Source organism: Cetorhinus maximus, chromosome 6 (assembly GCF_964194155.1).
Source record: "Cetorhinus maximus chromosome 6, sCetMax3.hap1.1, whole genome shotgun sequence".
In the NCBI taxonomy this organism is placed as follows: domain Eukaryota; kingdom Metazoa; phylum Chordata; class Chondrichthyes; order Lamniformes; family Cetorhinidae; genus Cetorhinus; species Cetorhinus maximus.
In genome coordinates, this window is record NC_135884.1 from 84910671 (window position 1) to 84930187 (window position 19517).

General features: G+C 42.8%; 1 protein-coding gene across 3 annotated transcripts in view; it reads right to left on the minus strand.

The window, feature by feature from the left end:
- The window catches only part of vac14 (vac14 homolog (S. cerevisiae)), a 353410-nt gene that overhangs the window by 108660 nt on the left and 225233 nt on the right, over positions 1-19517 (minus strand). For all 3 annotated transcript variants that reach the window (XM_078543974.1, XM_078543973.1, XM_078543975.1), the window contains exon 16: positions 13-187. In XM_078543974.1, coding sequence (XP_078400100.1) covers positions 13-187 — 175 coding nt within the window. The remainder of the gene's footprint in view (positions 1-12; positions 188-19517) is intronic.

Consider the following 19517-nt stretch of genomic DNA (forward strand, 5'->3'; position numbering starts at 1 on the left):
CACACCCCTCACCATTGTACGCAGATCCTTCAGCTGGTTCCGTAGCTGGAAGAGTTCTGTTGACGTTAAGAGAATGGAGTTGAGAGTTTGGACCATGGTGGAAGCAAACTTGAGGTCTTCTTCCCGAAGGAGGATTTCAGCCATGGAATGAAAGATGTTCTCGGCATTTAACAGGAGGCACAGCTGCCTGGGAATAGGAAATGAGGAAGACGTTAAAGGAAAGTTATAGTACAGCTTGGGTTAAAACAGTGTGACTCATAACAACTTGCATTTATACAGTACTTTTAATGCAGTACATCATTCCCAGGCGCTTCAAAGGAGTGTTATCAGACAGAATATGGCACCGAACCACACGAGATATTAGGGCAGGTGATGGAGTAAAAATTTGGTCAAAGAGTTAGGTGTTGAAGAAGGACCAAGAGGTGGAGAAATTTAGGGAGGGAATTCAAGAACCTAGAATCTAAGCAGCTGAAAGCAGTTACCAATGGTGGGGCAAAGGATGCACAACCGGCTAGGACTAGAAGAATGCAGATATCTCAGAGTTGTGGGGCTGGGGGAAGTTACAGAGATAGGTAGAAGTGACGCCATGGTGGGATTTGAGAACAAGGATGAAAAATATAGATCATAAAATATTTGCAGAATAAATAGTATATTCCCTAGAGGAAGGAATAGTGCACTCAAACACACACCAACACCAACGTGGCCAGTGCTGCAATCACCCACCCAACCACCACCCACTCAAATCCACAAACATCCCCCCAGTCTCCACACTGCCACCTATGCAGCAAATGACAATGCAGATACAGAACGTGCTCTGTAAGCATAATAAACTGAATTCATTAACCAGAACAGTGCATTCAAAGAATTTTGAGATACTTAGTTGTACCTGCAATAAGTTACACATTAAACTGCTTTTACAAAGTACTCGTGAATTTAAGCATTCCTGCAAAATGTTACAACTCTGTGTGAAATGAAGTATAGGAGAAAAAAGAATGTAAAACTTCGGACTTTCTCTCTGTGCTGAAGTGATGGCTCCTGCTGGAGTACAGATCCACGTTGTGTGCAGAGCTCAGTCAGCTCATTCAAGGGACATCATGTCTGAGATTAGACAGAGCATTGCTATAGGAAGGGTACGAAAAAGAGTTTGGGATTAGGGACATGAAGGAACAGCAAGGACTAGGGAGGAGAATGAAACATAAGAGGAGAGGAACCAGAGAGGAGGGGGGAAGAAGAGGAACCAAGGGTCGCAAGGGAACAATAGGGACCGGGGTGGGTCAGGGTTGGTGGGGGGAGAACACGAGGGATTGAGAAGGACTGGGAGGGCTGATGAGTGGGAAGATGGGGGAGAGGGCAGGGGTGGGGAGAAAGATGATAGAGGGTCAGGGTGGGTTGGGAGTGAGGGAAGAGTCAAGGGACAGGGGAGAAGAGAAACAGAAGGACAGGGGATTAAAGGAGGGGTCTCACTCCTATCCTCACCTGATGCTCATACTTTGCGGCAGAGGTTACAAGGGCCTATTGCCATCTTTATCCCTTCCCAAACCTGGCTATGGATACTTATTGTAGTACTATCAATGGTGCCTCAGCCGAGACCAATTGGAGACACTCGTACAATACATTATGGTTCCATCACTGCCATATTTGCTGTGCTTATTCATACATATTTGGCCAATAAAGCTAACTCTATTGGGCAAATTTACACAGGCCAGGATCATTCCCAATGCTGAGACATGCTCTGTCTAGGATGGTAATGATAATGGCTCACTGCCAACCAGCATGAGAAACGGTGGACAGAGCAGGTTGGAGCCTGGGATTTTCCCACTCTGCATGACTAAGCCTCACTTCAATGCTCAAAACACATCGCTGTGCAGAAAGATCATGGATTTAACTCCAATTCTCTCAAGGGTTCAATTCTCATGGGAGGTGCTGATGACAAGACTCCTCTTTAAGGAGCTATTTGATAATGGAGCGGTTGCCTCTCATGCTAATCCTTGGATCAGGACAAAATCCAGGCAACACTAAGTGAGACTTAGAGATAAAGCAAGCTGGCAAAACTGCTAAAAGCCAGAATAAGTGACACATGCACCCAAGCATAAATTTAAAATGAAGTCTAAAAATAAATTTTAAAAATTAGCAATTCGGACAGGGTATTTATATGGAGCTCAGTCAGAGATCGTCACTTCAGCACCTGTCTAATGTCAAATGCCATTGATAAGGTAATGTACTCAAGTTCATTAGTTGAACACTAATCACTTTCACAGCTACATTCTGAGCAGTAATTATCTCTTCTATCAAAGGCACTTCTGCTACGGTCAATCCCAATTTGGAAGCAATTTTCTCATTCTTGCAGTACCTTTGTTCTTCCCCACTGAATACTGCACAGGACATAAAGGGGGTTAGAAGTGGGCCAGAGGAAAAATACTTGCATTTTATATTGCACCTTTAGGGGCCAAAGATGTCTTCAAAATTCTGCAAAGTTTTCATAGGGCCGACAGAGAAAAGGTCTTTCCACTTCTGGAGGAATCAGGACCATAATTTTAAAATATTCATGGATAAGCTCAATAAAGAATTCAGGAGAATGCTTCTTTACCCAGAGAGCAGTTAGAATGTGGAAGTTGATACCACATGGAGCAGTTGAGAGCTTAGATAAAAACAGAAAATACTGGAAAAACTTAGCAGGTCCAGCAGCAGCTGTGGAGAGAGAAACAAGGTTGAGCATTTTGAGTCCAATATGACTCGAAATGTTAACTCTTGTTTCTCTCTCCACAGATTCTACCAGACCTGCTGACTTTTTCCTGGATTTTCTGTTTTTATTGCAGATCTCCAGCATATTGCTTTTACATTAGTTGAGAATTTAGCTGCATTTAAGAGGAAGTTAGCTCAGTACCCAAGAGTGAAAGGGAGAGAAGGATATACTGATAGAGAGTGAGATGAAGAAGGGTGGGAGGAGGCTTGTATAGAGCATTAAACCTGCACAATCCAGTTGAGCTGGATGGCCTCAGGGCTGTGCTGTAAATTCCAGGTAATATCTGTATCAAAAGGATCAAAGAATTCTTCACTTTCAAGTTGTTACTCTGGAGTGCAAACGCAGCAGCCACTTTGCACCTAATACCCCTCTGACACTAATGTGATGAGTACAAGTTAACCTCGCCTTGGAGTTCTGTTGAAGGGTCATGAGGACTCGAAACGTCAACTCTTTTCTTCTCCGCCGATGCTGCCAGACCTGCTGAGTTTTTCCAGGTAATTCTGTTTTTGTTTTGGATTTCCAGCATCCGCAGTTTTTTGTTTTTATTGCCTTGGTGATGTTGGCTGAAATGCCTGGAAAACTGCCTGTTCTTTGAATGGGATCTTTGAACAATTATCCAACAGCAACTTAGACACAGCCATTGGAAAACACCCTATGGCTCAATCAGACAAAAACGGACGGTAAGACAAAGGAACAGTTATTTAGAAGCAGGTGACCAATAGTTGCTCAGAGATGCTTTTTGATGAATATCTTAACAGAAGGGGCAAAGGTCGATGAGGGATTGGGGTTTAAAGCAGGAATTCCACACTGTGGGGCCTGGGCAGCATGGTCACCAATTGTTGGATAAATGTAGGAGGAAGAATATGTAAGAGGTCAGAGTCTGAGAAATGGAAGGGTCTGGGCGAGGCGTGGAGGGGTTTTTAGAGCTGAAGGGAGTTACGCAGATAGGATGGAGCAAGGGCATAAGGGGATTTAAACATGAGGATGAGAATTTGAAATTGGATGAGCTGGGTACTGGGAGGCAATGTGGGTGAACAAGGAGAGGGGTAGGCAGGACCTGGTGCAGGGTCGGGTACATGCAGCACGGTTTTGGGTGAGATCAAGTTACAGAGTATGGGTGATGAGATGTCACCCAGGAGAGCAGTGCAACAGACTGGAGGTGACAATGACGTGAATGCAGCTAGGGTGAGGATGGGTGGAGCAGGTGATGATATAGAAGTAGAAGTAGTTGCTCTCTGATTATGAAAAGAATATAAGGTTGGAAAGCTCAGGGGCAAATAGGATGCTGAAGGTTGTCGACGGTTTGCTTCTAGATGATTTAATGGCACAAATAGAGGTAAATTGGTATGATCTAATTGCCACCATGAAAACATGGCTACAGGGTGAACAAGACTGGGAACTAAATATTTCCTGATATTTAATATTTAGGAGGGACAGGCAAAAGGAAAAAAGTGGTGGTGTTGTACTGATAATAAGGATGGGAGCAGTAGGGAATAAGGGAGTATCTCAGATTGGGAGAACAAAATATGGAATTGGTTCAGGTGGAGCTATGAAACAGCAAAGGGTAGCAACAAGAGATAATCTAACCATCGCCCCATAACATTCAATTGCATTACCATCGCTGAATCCCCCACTAGCAAAATCCTGGGGGGTTACCATTGACCAAAAACTGAACTGGACTAACCATATAAATACTGTGGCTACAGGGGCAGGTCAGAGGCTAGGAATCCTGCGGCGAGTAACTCACCTCCTGACTCCCCAAAGCCTGTCCACCATCTACAAGGCACAAGTCAGGAGAGTGATGGAATACTCCCCAATTGCCTTGATAAGTGCAACTCCCAGAACACTGAAGAAGCTTGACACCATCCAGGACAAAGCAGCCTGCTTGATTGGTACCTCATCGACATTCACTCCCTCCACCACCGGCACACAGTAGCAGCAGTGTGTACCATCTACAAGATGCACTGCAGGAATTCACTAAGGCTCCTTTAACGCCGTTCCTTCACTCCTTCCTTAATAGCACTGTGGGTGTACCTACACCACATGGATTGCAGCGGTTCAAGAAGGCAGCTCACTACCACCTTCTCAAGGGCAACTAGGGGTGGGCAATAAATGCTGGCCCAGCCAGCGAAGCCCACACCCCGTGAATGAATAAAAAAAACAAGATGCACTGCAGAAACTCACCAAACCACCTTAGACAGCACCTTCAAAACCCATGACCACTACCATCTAGAAGGACAAGGGCAGCAGATAGATGGGAACACCACTACCTGGAAGTTCCCCTCCAAGCCACTCAACACCCTGACTTGGAAATATATCGCCGTTCCTTCACTGTCGCTGGGTCAAAATCCAGGAATTCCCTCCCTAACAGCACCGTGGGTGTACTTACACCACCTGGGCTGCAGTGGTTCAAAAAGGCAGCTCACCACCACCTTCGCAAGGGCAACTAGGGATGGGCAATAAATGCTGGCCTAGCCAGTGAAGCCCACATTCCGTAAATGAATAAAAAAAACATTGGTGGGAGTTTTTTTTTAATAGGCCAGCAAACATTAATACCATGGCACACACTACCACTACCACTAATTAGGAGATTAGAGGTTAATACAGTAATCATGACTTCAATCTGCATATAGGCTGGGTAAATCTAACGAGCATTAATGCCATGGAGGATGAGTTTCAGGAGTATGTTAGGGATGGTTTTCTGGAGTATGTTGAGGAACCGACGAGAGAACAGGCTATTTTAGATCTAGTATTGTCTAACGAGAAAGGGCTAATTAATAATCTTGTTGTTAAAGTGATAATATAATAGAATTTTACATTATGTTTGAAAGTGAGGTAGTTTAATCTGAAGCCAGGGTGTTAAATTTGAACAAAGGAAATTATGAAGGTATGAAGAGCAAATTGGCTGAGGTAGATTGGGAAAATACGTTGAAAGGTATGACAGTACATAGGCAATGGATAGTCTTTAAAGAATTATTACATGGTTTGCAGCAATTATACATTCCTTCAAGGCACAAAAACCCAAAAAGAAAAATCAGTCAACCGTGGCTAACAAAGGAAGTTAAGGATTGTACAGGATTAAAAGAAAAGACCTATAAAGTTGCCAGAAATAGTAGTAAACCAGAGGATTGAGAGCATTTTAGAATACAGCAAAGGAGGACAAAGAAAGTGATAAAGAAAGGGAGAATAGAATATGAATGTAAACAAGCAAAGATAAAAACAGACAGTAAAAGCTTCTATGGGAATGGTAAAAAGGAAATAAAAATAGAAAATGCTGGAAAAATTTAGCAGGTTTGGCAGCATCTGTGGAGAGAGGAACAGAGTTAACGTTTGAGTCCATGTGACTCTACTTCAGAGCTAAAGAGAGGTAGAAATATGATGGATTTTATACTGTTTAAGACGGGGTGGAGCAAAATGGAAGGTCAAAGATAGGTGATAGCTCAGGAGGGATTGGGCAAAGATGTCATGGTCACAGGACGAAGGGAGTGTTAATGATAGTGTTAAAGATTAAAGAAGGTGCAACAAGGGTCAGTGCTCTGTGAAAGCAAAGCATAAGAACAAGTGATGAATGGCCCTGTGAGTGGCGGCGGGTGGGGGCAGGGGAAAGGGGGAAAAATTGGATTAAAAAAAGCGATCAGGATGGACGAGAGAGTTCATGGTCTGAATTTGTTGAACTTAAAAATGTTAAGTGCAGAAGGCTGTAAAGTGCCCAATCCTCCAGTTTGCATTGGGCTTCACTGGAACTTTGCAGCAGGCCAAGGACAGACATATGGGCACGAGAGCAAGATGGTGAATCGAAATAGCGAGTGACAGGAAGGTCCTGGTTATGCTTGTGGACTGAGCGAAGGTGTTCCACACTTAACGCTGAATTCAACAAGTTCAGGCCATGAACTCTCTTCTCCATCTTGACCCCTTTTTAAATTCATTTTTCTGCCCCAACCTCCCTCATCCTGCCAACCACCACAGAGCTGTCACTTGTTCTTACTTTTGCTTTCACAGAGCACTGACCATTGTCCTGCTATTAACGCATTCTGATGTCTTAGCTTTATGCCACTATCAGTACCTGCTTTAGCCCTTACCACTGCCATTAACACTCCCTTTGTCTTGTGGCCATGACACCTGTCAATATCTCCTTAGCTGTCACCTTTTCCTGACTTTCTATCTCGTTCCACCTACTCCACCCCGTCTTAAACTGTATAAAATCCAGCACATTTCTACCCCTCTTTAACTCTAAAGAGTCATACAGACTCAAAACGTTAACTCTGTTTCTTTCTCCACAGATGCTGCCAGACCTGCTGAGTTTTTCCAGCATTTTCTGTTTTTATTTCAGATTTCCAGCTACCACAGTACTTTGCTTTTATATTATTGTAAAAACAAAATGCTTGGCTAAGAGGCCATTACATTAATGTAGGGCCATTACAGGAAGAGTCTGGAGATTTTATAATGGGGAATAGTGAAATGGCAGAGACACTCAACTTTGTGTCTGTCTTCACTAAGGAAGAAACGAGAAATCTCCCCGAATTAGAGATCCAAGGGACTAGGGTGAATGAGGAATTTAAGGAAATTAGTATTAGTAAAAAAGTTGTATTGGAGAAATCAATGGGACTGAAGATTGATAAGTCCCCGGGACCTGATATTCACATCGAGTGTTGAAGGAGGTAACTATGGATGCATTGGTGATCATCTTCCAAAATTCTATAGATTCTGGAATGGTTCAGGCAGATTGGAAAGTTGGAAATGTCACCCCACTGTTTAAGAAGGGAGGGAGAGAGAAAGCGGGGAACTATGGACCTGTTAGCCTTACACCAGTAATAGGGAAATGCTGGAATCTGTCATAAAGGATGTGATAAATGGACACTTAAGTAATAATGGTCTGATTAGGCAAAGTCAGCACGGATTTATGAATGGGGAACCATGTTTGACAAACCTGTTGGGAGATCTTTTGAGGATGTTACTAACAGAATTGATAAAAGGAGCCAGTAGACTTAGTGTACTTGGTTTTCAGAAGGCTTTCAATAAAGTCTCCCACAGGAGGGTGGTGAGCAAAATTAAAGGACATGGGATAGGAGGTAATGTACTGACATGGATTAAGGATTGGTTAATAGGTAGAAAACAGAGAGTAGGAATAAATGGATGATTCTCACGTTGGCAGGCTGTGACTAGTGGGGTACCGCAAGGATCAGTACTTAGGCCCCAGCTGTTCACAATATATATCAATGATTTGGATGTGGGGGCCAAATGTAATATTTCCAAGTTCACGGATGACACAAAGCTAGGTGGAAATATGTGCTGTGAGGAAGATGCAAAGCCGTTTCATGGGGATTTGAATAGACTTAAGTGAGTGGGCACAAACATGGCAGATGGAATATAATGTGGAAAAACATGAGGTTATCCACATACAAAGTAGGTGGAACAGATGTGCAGAGTATTTCTTAAATGGTAATAGAAAGTGTAGATGTACAAAGGGACTTGGGTGTCTTTGTCAATAAGTCACTGAAAGCTAACATGCAGGTGTAGCAAGCAATTAAGAAGGCCAATGGTATGTTGGTATTTATTGCAAGAGGATTTGAGTACAGCAGTAGTGAAATCTTGCTTCAATTGTATAGAACCTTTGTTAGACTGCACCTGGAGTAGTGTGTGCAGTTTTGGTCCCTTTACCTTAGGAAGGATATTATTACAATAGAGGGAGTGCAACGAACGTTCACCAGACCTGCTCCCGGGATGGTGGGACTGTCCTATGAAGAGAGATTGGGGAAATTGGGCCTGTATTCTCTAGAGGTTCAAAGAATGAGAGGTGATCTATTTGAAACCTACAAAATGCTTAAAGAGATAGACAGGTTAGATGCAGGTAAGATGATTCCCCTGGTTGGGGAGTCTAGAACCAGGGGACACAATTTCAAAATAAAGGGGAAGCCATTTAGTACCGAGATGAGGAGAAACTCAGAGGGTTGTGAATCTTTTGAATTCTCTACCCCAGAGGGCTGTGGAAGCTCAGTCGTTGAGTGTGTTTAAAACAGAGTCTGACAGATTTCCAAATACAAATGACATAAAGGGATATGGGGATAGTGTGGGAAAAAGGCATTGAAGTGGATGATCGGCCATGATCATACTGAGTGGCGGAGCAGGCTCGATGGGCTGAATGGCCTACTCTTGCTCCTGTGTTCACTGTGAGAGAGCAGACAGTGAATGGGAATGGAATTGATGGTCAGAGTACCATGTGTGTGTGTGCGTGTGCGAGAGAGAGAGAGAGTGCAAGGGTGAGAGCATGCGTATGATTGAGTGTGCACGCAATTGCGTGCGCATGCGACTGAGTTCATGTGTGAGTGAGTGCAAGTCTCACTCTCTCTCTCAATTGGGCAGAGGGTCCATGTTTGCTCTGTGAAGAGTACCTAGAGCAGGGAGACTGATTATGTAAGACCAGTCACTTCCCCTTTTGCAGGAACTTCAGCTCCATGAAGAAGCTAGTTTGGAAAGACGCTGTGTACCTCTGTTTATTGTTATAAGGACTGTAGAGGAGGTGCCCATAAAAGCATAAGAATTGCTCGATGAGAAAAGACCATGGTTCATCTAGTTTGCCTTCTGCCATCTTGGCAGTTGAAAGATAATGGGAGTTGTTGACTAATCACAGTAATCAATCCCTGTTATTCTAGAACAGACTCAGACATGAGGTGAGGAAAACCCCAGTGGTGGAGCGCTTTGGGAATCATTGGTCCGAAGTCACCTGTTCCTCCAAAGTATGCTGCATTTACCATATATCAACTCTCACATTATATGCTGCGTCCAAAATTGTTATTTCTGAAAGAAATCTAATTTGCATTTTAATGAATCAATACAAATTGCTTCCATCATCTCCCTAGGGAGCAGGTTCCACGGATTGATCACTCGCTCATTCAAACATTATTTTCACAGATTAGCTTTAAAATTAGCTTCCTTCAAGCACAGGTCACATCCTGCACCCAATATATGCCCAGCAGTAACACAGCACCTCTCATAATGATCCATTCTGGTTACAGCCCACCTGTAACTTCATCCAAATGGCCATTTATTCACAGATTGCAAGTGTAAGCAAACTACTTGATCACAGAAGCATCACTAATAAGCCTTCAGGTCCATAACTGTGTATTGGCAAATGATGGGTGCAGAAAACTGAGGAAAAGAAAAATCAAAAGCCACCCAAAACCTTCCAACCTAAAATGCAAAATTAATGATATGCTCCATCCTTGAATCAAACAAATCACCAAAATTAAAGGGACATAGATATCGCCAACCCTGCAGCACTGAACAAGGTTATTGTGGTAACAAGCTTGTAACAACTACATTTTCAGACTGAAAGTGAGCTGAGCTATCACTGTGGATCAAACAGTTTAATTTATTTTTATGCTCAATAGAGTAATCAGCATCAGATAGGGCCAAATTGTTCACCACTGCCAGTCAAATAATACAAGGAGCTAGGGGAAGTGGAAACGGGAGGGGTGGGGTGGGCTTTAAAATTATGTAGGGATTTGATGTAGTTGATATTGAGCAAATGTTGCCATTTACGAGAAATTAAACACTAGGGATCATAAATATAAGATAGATACTAATAAATCCAATAAGGAATTAAAGAGACACTTCTTTAACCAGAGAGTAGTGAGAATGTGGAACTTGCTACCACAAGTAGTTGAGGCAAATAGCACAGATGTATTTAAGGGGAACATTAATTAGTACGAGGGAGAATAGGAATATATATCAGTGGGGCAAAGTGGACTAAGGTGGGAGGAGACTTTTGTGCAATGTTTCCTCAAATTTATTTTTGGAGTATGCAGATGATTTATTTGTGAGGGCACAACTGCGCACACGCAGTAACTTAAAGCAGCTAATTTGTACATGGTCTGCTTGGGTCTATACAACATATATAGCATCCCCCACCCTCTGCATATAACATAAAATCCAGAGGGGTCTTAACAGGGTGGATGTGGAAAGGATGTTTCTGCTTGTGGGAGAATCTAGGACTAGGGTTCACTGTTTAAAAATAAGAGGTCACCATTTAGGACAGAGATGAGGAGAACTTGTTGTTCTTAGAGGGTTGTGAGTCTTTGGGACTAGGCTAGCTTGAATTCAAAAGAAGGAGTGAAATATTACACCTAACCAGCAGAAGTTAAGAAACTGTTTATTTTTCCCCAAAGATTACTGGCAAAATTGGTACTATGATAAATTTTTATGATCAGGGAGGTAAAGTCCAAAGACAGAGTGAAACAATGGGAATTTGCATTCAAAGGGAAAGTATGTACAAAGGAGAGAAGGCTGTGTGTAAAGGCAGGCATTTTAAGTTCTAACAAATGTGAAAAGCCTTCAGCATCTACGCCTCATGTTGCTTTCTACAATGGACTGAAGTTAAGAAAACTCACTTTGAATTGGATTGCTCAGGGTATCATTTCTTTGCCTGGGTCTTTTAAAATCAATGCGTCTTACTGTTGCCTTAACAGAGGTGTAACTCGGAGTCAGATTAATTAGGGGATTTAGAAGTTATTATAGTAGTAATTTGTAGATATATGTATGTGCTTAAAATCATTTCTCTTATTAAAAAATGTTTAATCTAGTTTTGTGAAAACCTATAAGGCTTGGTGGTCTTATTCAAAGCCCACATCTCAAAACATACAAATTGCAAAAACAGTTGTGGCAGTTGTCTCAAGTTTCTCTCTGAGATTTGCACAATTCAGTATTTACCATTGACTGTGCCATAACACTGCTCCTATTTCGTATCTTCATATGTTGACTTTCGGATTGCTGCACAGCTTACAGTGAACATTGGTTGTGTGGAGCATAAATGTTGACATAGACCAATGGGCCGAATGGCCTATTTCTAGGCTGTAAATTCTAGGTAAAACAACCAGGCAGTTCCATTGTTTATGGCTAGTTCAGGGAGTGTCTATTGACATTGTGGGTGGGATTTCATCTGGACTTCACTCTGTAATTGTATCAAGCATCATGGATTCCTCCTGGTTGTATCATGCTATCCCTGCATCCTCAAGTCCAGGCTTGGCCTGCAGATATCTGCATGCATAGTTTGGGTAAAATAACTCAGGCTTTTCTTTTTGAACAGGCATAAAATGTGTCTTTTTTCTATTTCTTGATATCTCCTGCCACACACCATCATAAAAAGACTATCTAGCAAGCTGTCAAAAGTCACTGAGTGAATTTTGAACTCATGTTGAAATAGACACCTACACGCCTGCTGTATAAATATGCACACCATCATTTCTTTCCAATTTAGCATCACATTGAAATAAATGCTGAGAAGTCAACAGCTGAATGAGGTTAAACACATTTCCTTCGTAAGGTGAAGGGTTAACCTATGAGGAAAGGTTGTACAGATTGGGCCTGTATCCATTGGAGGTTAGAAGAATGAGAGATGATCTTGTTGAAACATATAAGATTCTGAGGGGGCTGGACAGGGTGGATTCTGACAGAATTTTCCCCTTGTGAGAGGGGCTAGAACTAGGAGACACAGTTCAAAAATAAGGGGTAAAAGCAAAATACTGCGGGTGCTGGAAATCTGAAATAAAAACAGAAATTGCTGGAAAATCTCAGCACGACTGGCAGCATCTGTGGAGAGAGAAAGTGAGTTAACGCTTCGAGTCTGTATGACTCCTCTTTAGAGCTCAAGATTTTATACTGATTAAGAGGGGCTAGGGCAGGTGGAATAAGATAGCTGTCACCTGACTCCTAAGGGGAGATTGACAAAGATGTCATGGACTCAAGGCAAAGGGAGTGTATGGTAGTGTTAATGAGTAAAGGAGGAGCAACTGATAGTGGCATAAAGATAAGATAGCAGAAGTGTTAATAGCAGATCAAGGGTCAGCCCCCTGAAAGCAAAGCATAAGAACAATTGACAGGTGATCCTATGGGGGAGGATGGGTTTGGGGAGAAAGGATAAAAGATGCTGCCAGGCCTGCTGAGTTTTTCCAGCATTTTCTGTTTTTATTTCATGCTCCGCCATTCGATGAGATCGTGGCTGATCTGATACGCCTCAACAAAAACAAAAATAGCTGGAAAAACTCAGCAGGTCTGACAGCACTTGCGGAGAGGAATACAGTTAACGTTTCGAGTCCGTATGACTTGAAAACGTTAACTGTGTTCCTCTCTGCAGATGCTGTCAGACCTGCTGAGTTTTTCCAGCTATTTTTGTTTTTGTTTCAGATTTCCAGCATCCGCAGTATTTTGCTTTTATCTTACTGATAGTCCTCAACTCCACCTTCCTGCCTTTTCCCCATAATCCTTGATTCCCTTACTGATTAAAAATCTGTCTATCTCAGCCTTGAATATATATGAGGAGAATTTTTTTTCTCTCAGGGGGTCATTAGTCTGTACAATTCTCTTACCCAGACAGCAATGGAGGCAGGTTCATTGGGCATTTTTAAGGCTATGTATGATAAATTCTTGATTGATCAGGGAGTCAAAGGGTATAAGGGGTAGCTAGGAAAGTGGAGTTGAGGCCATAATCATATCAGTCATGATCTTATCAAATGGTGGGGCATGCTCGAGGGTTTGAATGGCCCAATCTTGCTCTTAATTCGTATGTTTGTACGCTTTTACATGCAGTGAAGCTGTGCCCCAAACTATGTGCTCACAGCAGTTGTGTTAACATAGGGCAAACCATGACTGGAAAACAGTGAGAAGTTCGTGGGAATGGGTTGGGGCTGCAGCACAAGAAAAGAGGCACATCTGATGGCTCAAATATATCTTAATCTTTTCTCTATTCCATTTAGGACCTGAGGACCCTCTCATTAGGCTCTAATCCTCAGTGCCCCTCATCCTTCATGTGCTGATATACTATGGTTCAACATTGATGAGAACCAGGATTGGCTTGACATTGATGCAAACTGCAAATGGAGAATAATTGGGAATGCAAAGCTAGCCAGCTCCAATCCTGCGAGACCATGAGTGAGTCTGCAAGGCAAAACTCTCAGCAGCTACCGATACCAAACCTGCACCTATAAGATTCTGCATTTAAAGGAGAGAGATTGTTGTGTTGGATAAATTGAAATCTGATGTATTTTATCCATACTGTGCATGTTTACTTACTCAGTACATCTTCCTGCATATCAATAGGGAGAATAATAGCTCAGCTCAAAATATTTTTTAACGTTGAACATTATGCCTTTCTGATTGTTGCCTTCCAAGGTTTTCCCCCTCCACTCCCCCAACCTTTCTGATTATTCCGTTCAGCTCTGAATCCTTACAAGGCGCAACTGGAGGGAATAAGAGGCCAAAGATGATTTTAAACCATGCATCAAGCTGCCTTTAACTCCCATTTCCAATGTCAGCGGAGAAGTAAAGTGTTCAGTCATCAACCTGAACAAGAGCACATAAAAGTTCAATTTCCTCTGTCCAGCAACACCAGGGTTGCAGGCTCCAGGTTTCTCAGCAGCTATCGATACCAAACCTGCACCTGTAGCATTCCTCATTTCAAGTGGTCGGGTTGCTCAATGAATCTGAGAGGTTGCGCCCTGTACTGTGCACAGAATGTTCAAGTTGGAGCTGCATTTTCAGCTCAGTTAAGTTGGTAGGTTTTTGTTTAGAGACAGTTCAAACGTATACAATCTGTACAAAGTATGAATAGTATGAATTATCACAAGTGATAATTCCAAGCACTAGGCTGACTCTGTGATTTTAATTATAACAAACTGCTGCTGCCTGAGGCTCAATAAATCACACTGAGCCATGAATGACTTTCTGTAGGAGGCTGAGATTCCATCTCTTCCCGCACACAGACATAGGCAAGCACTGAGCTGGAAGAGCCGTTGCCTGGCAACCAAGCCCTGGCTGATGAGCATCACTCTCTATCCCGGGAAAAGGAGATGCTTGTAAGTGAGAGGAGTGGGATAAGGAGATGGATGTTTTTTTTTACACAGCAAGCAGAAGCACCAAGGGAAAGATTCAAAGCTGAATGGAACAATCAGAATGATGGGGGAGGGGGAGCAGGGGGCGAAGGAGGGGAAGGAGGGGTGGGGGCGGGGGGTGGAATTTTGGAAGGCAACAATCAGAAAGGCATAATATTCAACATCAACCAAGATTTTGAGCTATTATTCTCCCTATTGATATGCAGGAAGATGCACTGAGTGAGCAAACATGCACAGTATGGATAAAATACATCAGCTGATTTCAATTTATTCAACACAACAATTTTTATCCTTTTTCCTTGCCCTTACTGAATGAATGGAGATCCCTCCCGATCTGTATGCTCATTTTTACGAGGGTAATAACTGAGGTGCTACAATTGCCTTCAGCACCGCTGGAAGGGAGAATAAATATCAGCCAGGGTTTCATACTATTCATACTTTGTACACACATATACGTGTGTGTGTGTATATAAACAGTGGGAAAGGCAGGATTGGGCTGGGCTCTGGGGACTTCATTGGTGGGCTGTCTGTGCAATGAGATGATGCCTACAAATAGTCAGCATCATCAGAAGAGGGGAAAAAAAAACAAAATCATCTTTACTGTTCGCCCCAAAGTAACTATTATCCCATATTTTTATAGAAATGGAGAAATGTGATTGTTCAGTCTACTCTCATTAGACGTTATTGGCAGTGTAGGGGGGAGGGGGAGCAGGGGGTATGAGGGGGGAGAAGAGGGCTCCAGTGTAGGAGAGGAGGGGAGCGCTACAGTGTGGGAGCAGAGAGAGGAGCAGGCACCAGTGTAGGGGAGCAGTGGTGAATAAAACTGCTGAGCTAGGCCACAAATTGCTATTCTGGTGGGGGAAACATGATAAAATGGAATATAAATTGATCTTGGGCAGTCACACAATAGAAAATTGGCAGCTTGTTTTGCTCAAGATTAATTTATATCCCCATGATTTTTTTAACAGAATCTTGGTTGAGGTTAGGGCAGGACCGGGACTCAATACTCTACCCCTCCTGAACGTTGTGCAAGACAAATGAGTGGAGGGGCAGCACTGCTAATCAAAGTTTTCATTTTAGCAAATAGGATGTTACTGGGAGCCAGTGTAAAGCTTGAATCTATTTTGTTGGAGTTAAGGAATAAGAGCAGAATCCATTGGAAAAGTATTACAAACTACCAAATAGTGGAAAGGAGGCAGAGGATGAAATGTGTAAACAAATTAGGGACAAATAACTGGGATAATAGTAATGTAAGTGAAAGAGAAGGGGGGGGTTTTCTATCTAGATCAGCGTATTTTATTTATTCATTCATGGGATGTGGGTCTTGCTGGCTAGGCCAGCATTTATTGCCCATCCTTATTTGCCCTTGTTCAACGGGTATTTTAGAGTCAACTACATTGCTGTGTGGTAGACCAGGTAAAATTTCCTTCCCTAAAGAACATTAGTGAACCAGATGGGTTTTTATGACAATCGACAACTGTTTCATGGTCATCATCAGACTTTTAATTCCTCCTCCTTCTTTAACCGAGGTTTTCCACCCACGGTTGTTGACAGGGCCCTCAACCGTGTCCGGCCCATCTCCCGCGCATCCGCCCTCACGCCTTCTCCTCCCTCCCAGAAACATGATAGGGTCCCCCTTGTCCTCACTTATCATCCCACCAGCCTCCGCATTCAAAGGATCATCCTCCGCCATTTCCGCCAACTCCAGCATGATGCCACCACCAAACACATCTTCCCTTCACCCCCCCGGCGGCATTCCGTAGGGATCGTTCCCTCCGGGACATCCTGGTCCACTCCTCCATCACCCCCTACTCCTCAACCCCCACCTATGGCACCTCCCCATGCCCACGCAGAAGATACAACACCTGCCCCTTCACTTCCTCTCTCCTCACCGTCCAAGGGCCCAAACACTCCTTTCAAGTGAAGCAGCATTTCACTTGCATTTCCCCTAACTTAGTCTACTGCATTCGTTGCTCCCAATGCGGTCTCCTCTACATTGGAGAGACCAAACGCAAACTGGGCGACCGCTTTGCAGAACACCTGCGGTCTGTCCGCAAGAAAGACCCAAACCTCCCTGTCGCTTGCCATTTTAACACTCCACCCTGCTCTCTTGCCCACATGTCTGACCTTGGCTTGCTGCATTGTTCCAGTGAAGCCCAACGCAAACTGGAGGAACAGCACCTCATCTTCTGACTAGGCACTTTACAGCCTTCTGGGCTGAATATTGAATTCAATAACTTTAGATCTTAAACTCCCTCCCCCCCATCCCCACCCCGTTTCTTCCCCCTCCCTTTTGTTTTTTCCAATAATTTATATAGATTTTTCTTTTCCCACCTATTTCCATTATTTTTAAATCTACAACTAATACCTTGTCAGCCTTTCCACCCCACCCCCACTAGAGCTGTACCTTGAGTGTCCTGCCATCCATTCTTAATTAGCACTTTTCTTAGATAATATCACCACCTTCAACACCTCTTTGATCCTTTTGTCTGTGACATCTTTTGATTATCTGCTCCTATCACTGCTTGCTTGTCCCTACAACCACCCCACCCTCAACTTCTCTCTCCCCCTGCCCCCCACCTCAAACCAGCTTATATTTCACCCCTCTCCTAACTACACTCAGTTCTGTTGAAGGGTCATGTGGACTCGAAACGTCAATTCTTTTCTTCTCCACCGATGCTGCCAGACCTGCTGAGTTTTTCCAGGTAATTCTGTTTTTGTTTTAATTCCAGGTTTTTATTGAATTCAAATTCCACCATCTGCGTGGTGGGATTTGAACCCAGGTCCTCAGAGCATTACCCTAGGTCTCTGGAATACCAGTGCAGTGGCGATACAACTGTGCCACCACCTCCCCAAATATTGTTAACACAAACGAGCAGTTGGTGCTGAATCTAGTTCTGCAAATGAAGTTGGGTGAAGTAAGGGTAGGGGGCATCTAAAAAAGTGATCAGGTCAGTATTAGGTTTGATGTAAGAATTGAAGGGTGGACAAGCTAAGAATAAAGAGCTTGACTGGAAAAAAACAATTTCAGCAGGATAAAAGAATCAGTCTAATAAACTGGCAAGAAAAATGCAGATATGACAGTGGACAAACAATGAGATTGATTCAAACTTAATGTACAAATCAAACACATTTCAATGGGAAATAGGGGGTGAAGTAAAGGAGATGCACAATAATCTGGACTACATTAGATAAGCAGAGAAATTAAAATTGAAACAGGATTTCAAGAGGAGTTTGACAAATCTAGGGCTTTAACAGAACAGAAAATCAGTGTTAAAATAGAGGAAGGAAAAAGGATTTGGAAGAAAAGGAAAATGACAAAGGATTTTATAAGCACAAAATGTGGAAGAATATTTAAAAGAGTAGGGTTGATTAGAAATTAAAAAAGGACACCTTCTTAAAGGGAAATAGTTGAGATACTGCACAAGCATATTTCCTCGGTTTCCTGGAAGTGTAGGGTATTAGGAATAAAACCATCCAAGATGACATTAAGGAGCAATCAGATAGGAAAACTACAGATGAGGAGGGAGTATTAAAAAAGTTGGTGCTGCTCAGAAGTGAAAAAGGTACTGCATCCTAGGATACCAAGGGAAGTCAGAGTGGAAATAGAAGTGGCTCTGACCACAACCTCTTAAACATCCTTTGATAAAGAAATTGCATCAGACAACTGGATAGTTGGGAATGCAAAATCTGTGCTCAGAAAGGTAAGGATAGGCCAGTCAACCTAACTTTGGTATTGGGTAAGCATCTACCGCCATCGCTAAGGGACACGTTAACGTTCACTTATAAGGACATAGGCTAATCAACGAGGCAGTAGATGTGCAAAAAAATTCATATCTGACAAAAAGAACTCAAAATGCTGTAACAATGGAATTTCAAAAAATATTTGATCAGATGATTATTGACAAAATGAAAGCACACAGTATTAATGGGAATGTGGTAGAAGGGTTAGGAATTTGGGATTCTAGTTCTTACAACAGCACTGAAAAGATAAGCAAAAAAACGTGAAGACTGTGGAGGAATACAGAGGCAGTTCACTTCACCAGAGAATGACGGGCCTTTGATTATGAGGGCAGACTTGAGAAACTAGGCTTGTGAGAGCTGAGAAGGTTAACAAAAAGGCATTCAAAATTATGAGCACTGTGATAAAATAAATTGGGAAAACCATTTCGATTAAGAGGTCAATCAACAACTAGAGTTTATAAATTTAAAGATAATCACCAAAAGGATGAAGGCTGCATTAAGATGAATTATTTTGTTCACATAGAAGATGTGCTAACAAAAACTGACACTGAAGCAGAATGCACAACAAGTTGATAAATATTTGAGAAAGCATTTGGAAAGAGGGACTTTAGCCTATGACCTTCTGGCTAAGAGGTGAGAGCTCTACCACTCAGGTAAAGTTAGAAAAGTACAGATGGCGTGCAAGCTTTTCATTCCTAGACAGTGATACAGATCTAGGGATTCCAATGACTCAGATAATTAGAGCAAAGTTGAGTGGGTTCTGGAAGTAAATCTGAATGCTTAGGTTAGGTTATACCTGATCTCAGTTTACCTCTGTTGCTGAAGGTAGTTGAGCCTAAGGCACTAGCCTGAAGAACTGAGTGTGATGGGATACTCTCTACTTGTCTGGATGAGTGCAGCTCCAACAACACTCAAGAAGCTCAACACCATCCAGGACAAAGCAGCCCACTTAATTGGTACCCCATCCACCTCCTTAAACATTCACTCCCCCCGCCATCGACAGACAGTGATGCAGTGTGTACCACCTACAAGAGGCACTGCAGCAACTCACCAAGGCTCCTTTGACAGTACCTTCCAAACCCATGACCTAGAAGGACAAGGACAGCAGACACATGGGAATACCACCACCTGGGAATACCACCACCTGG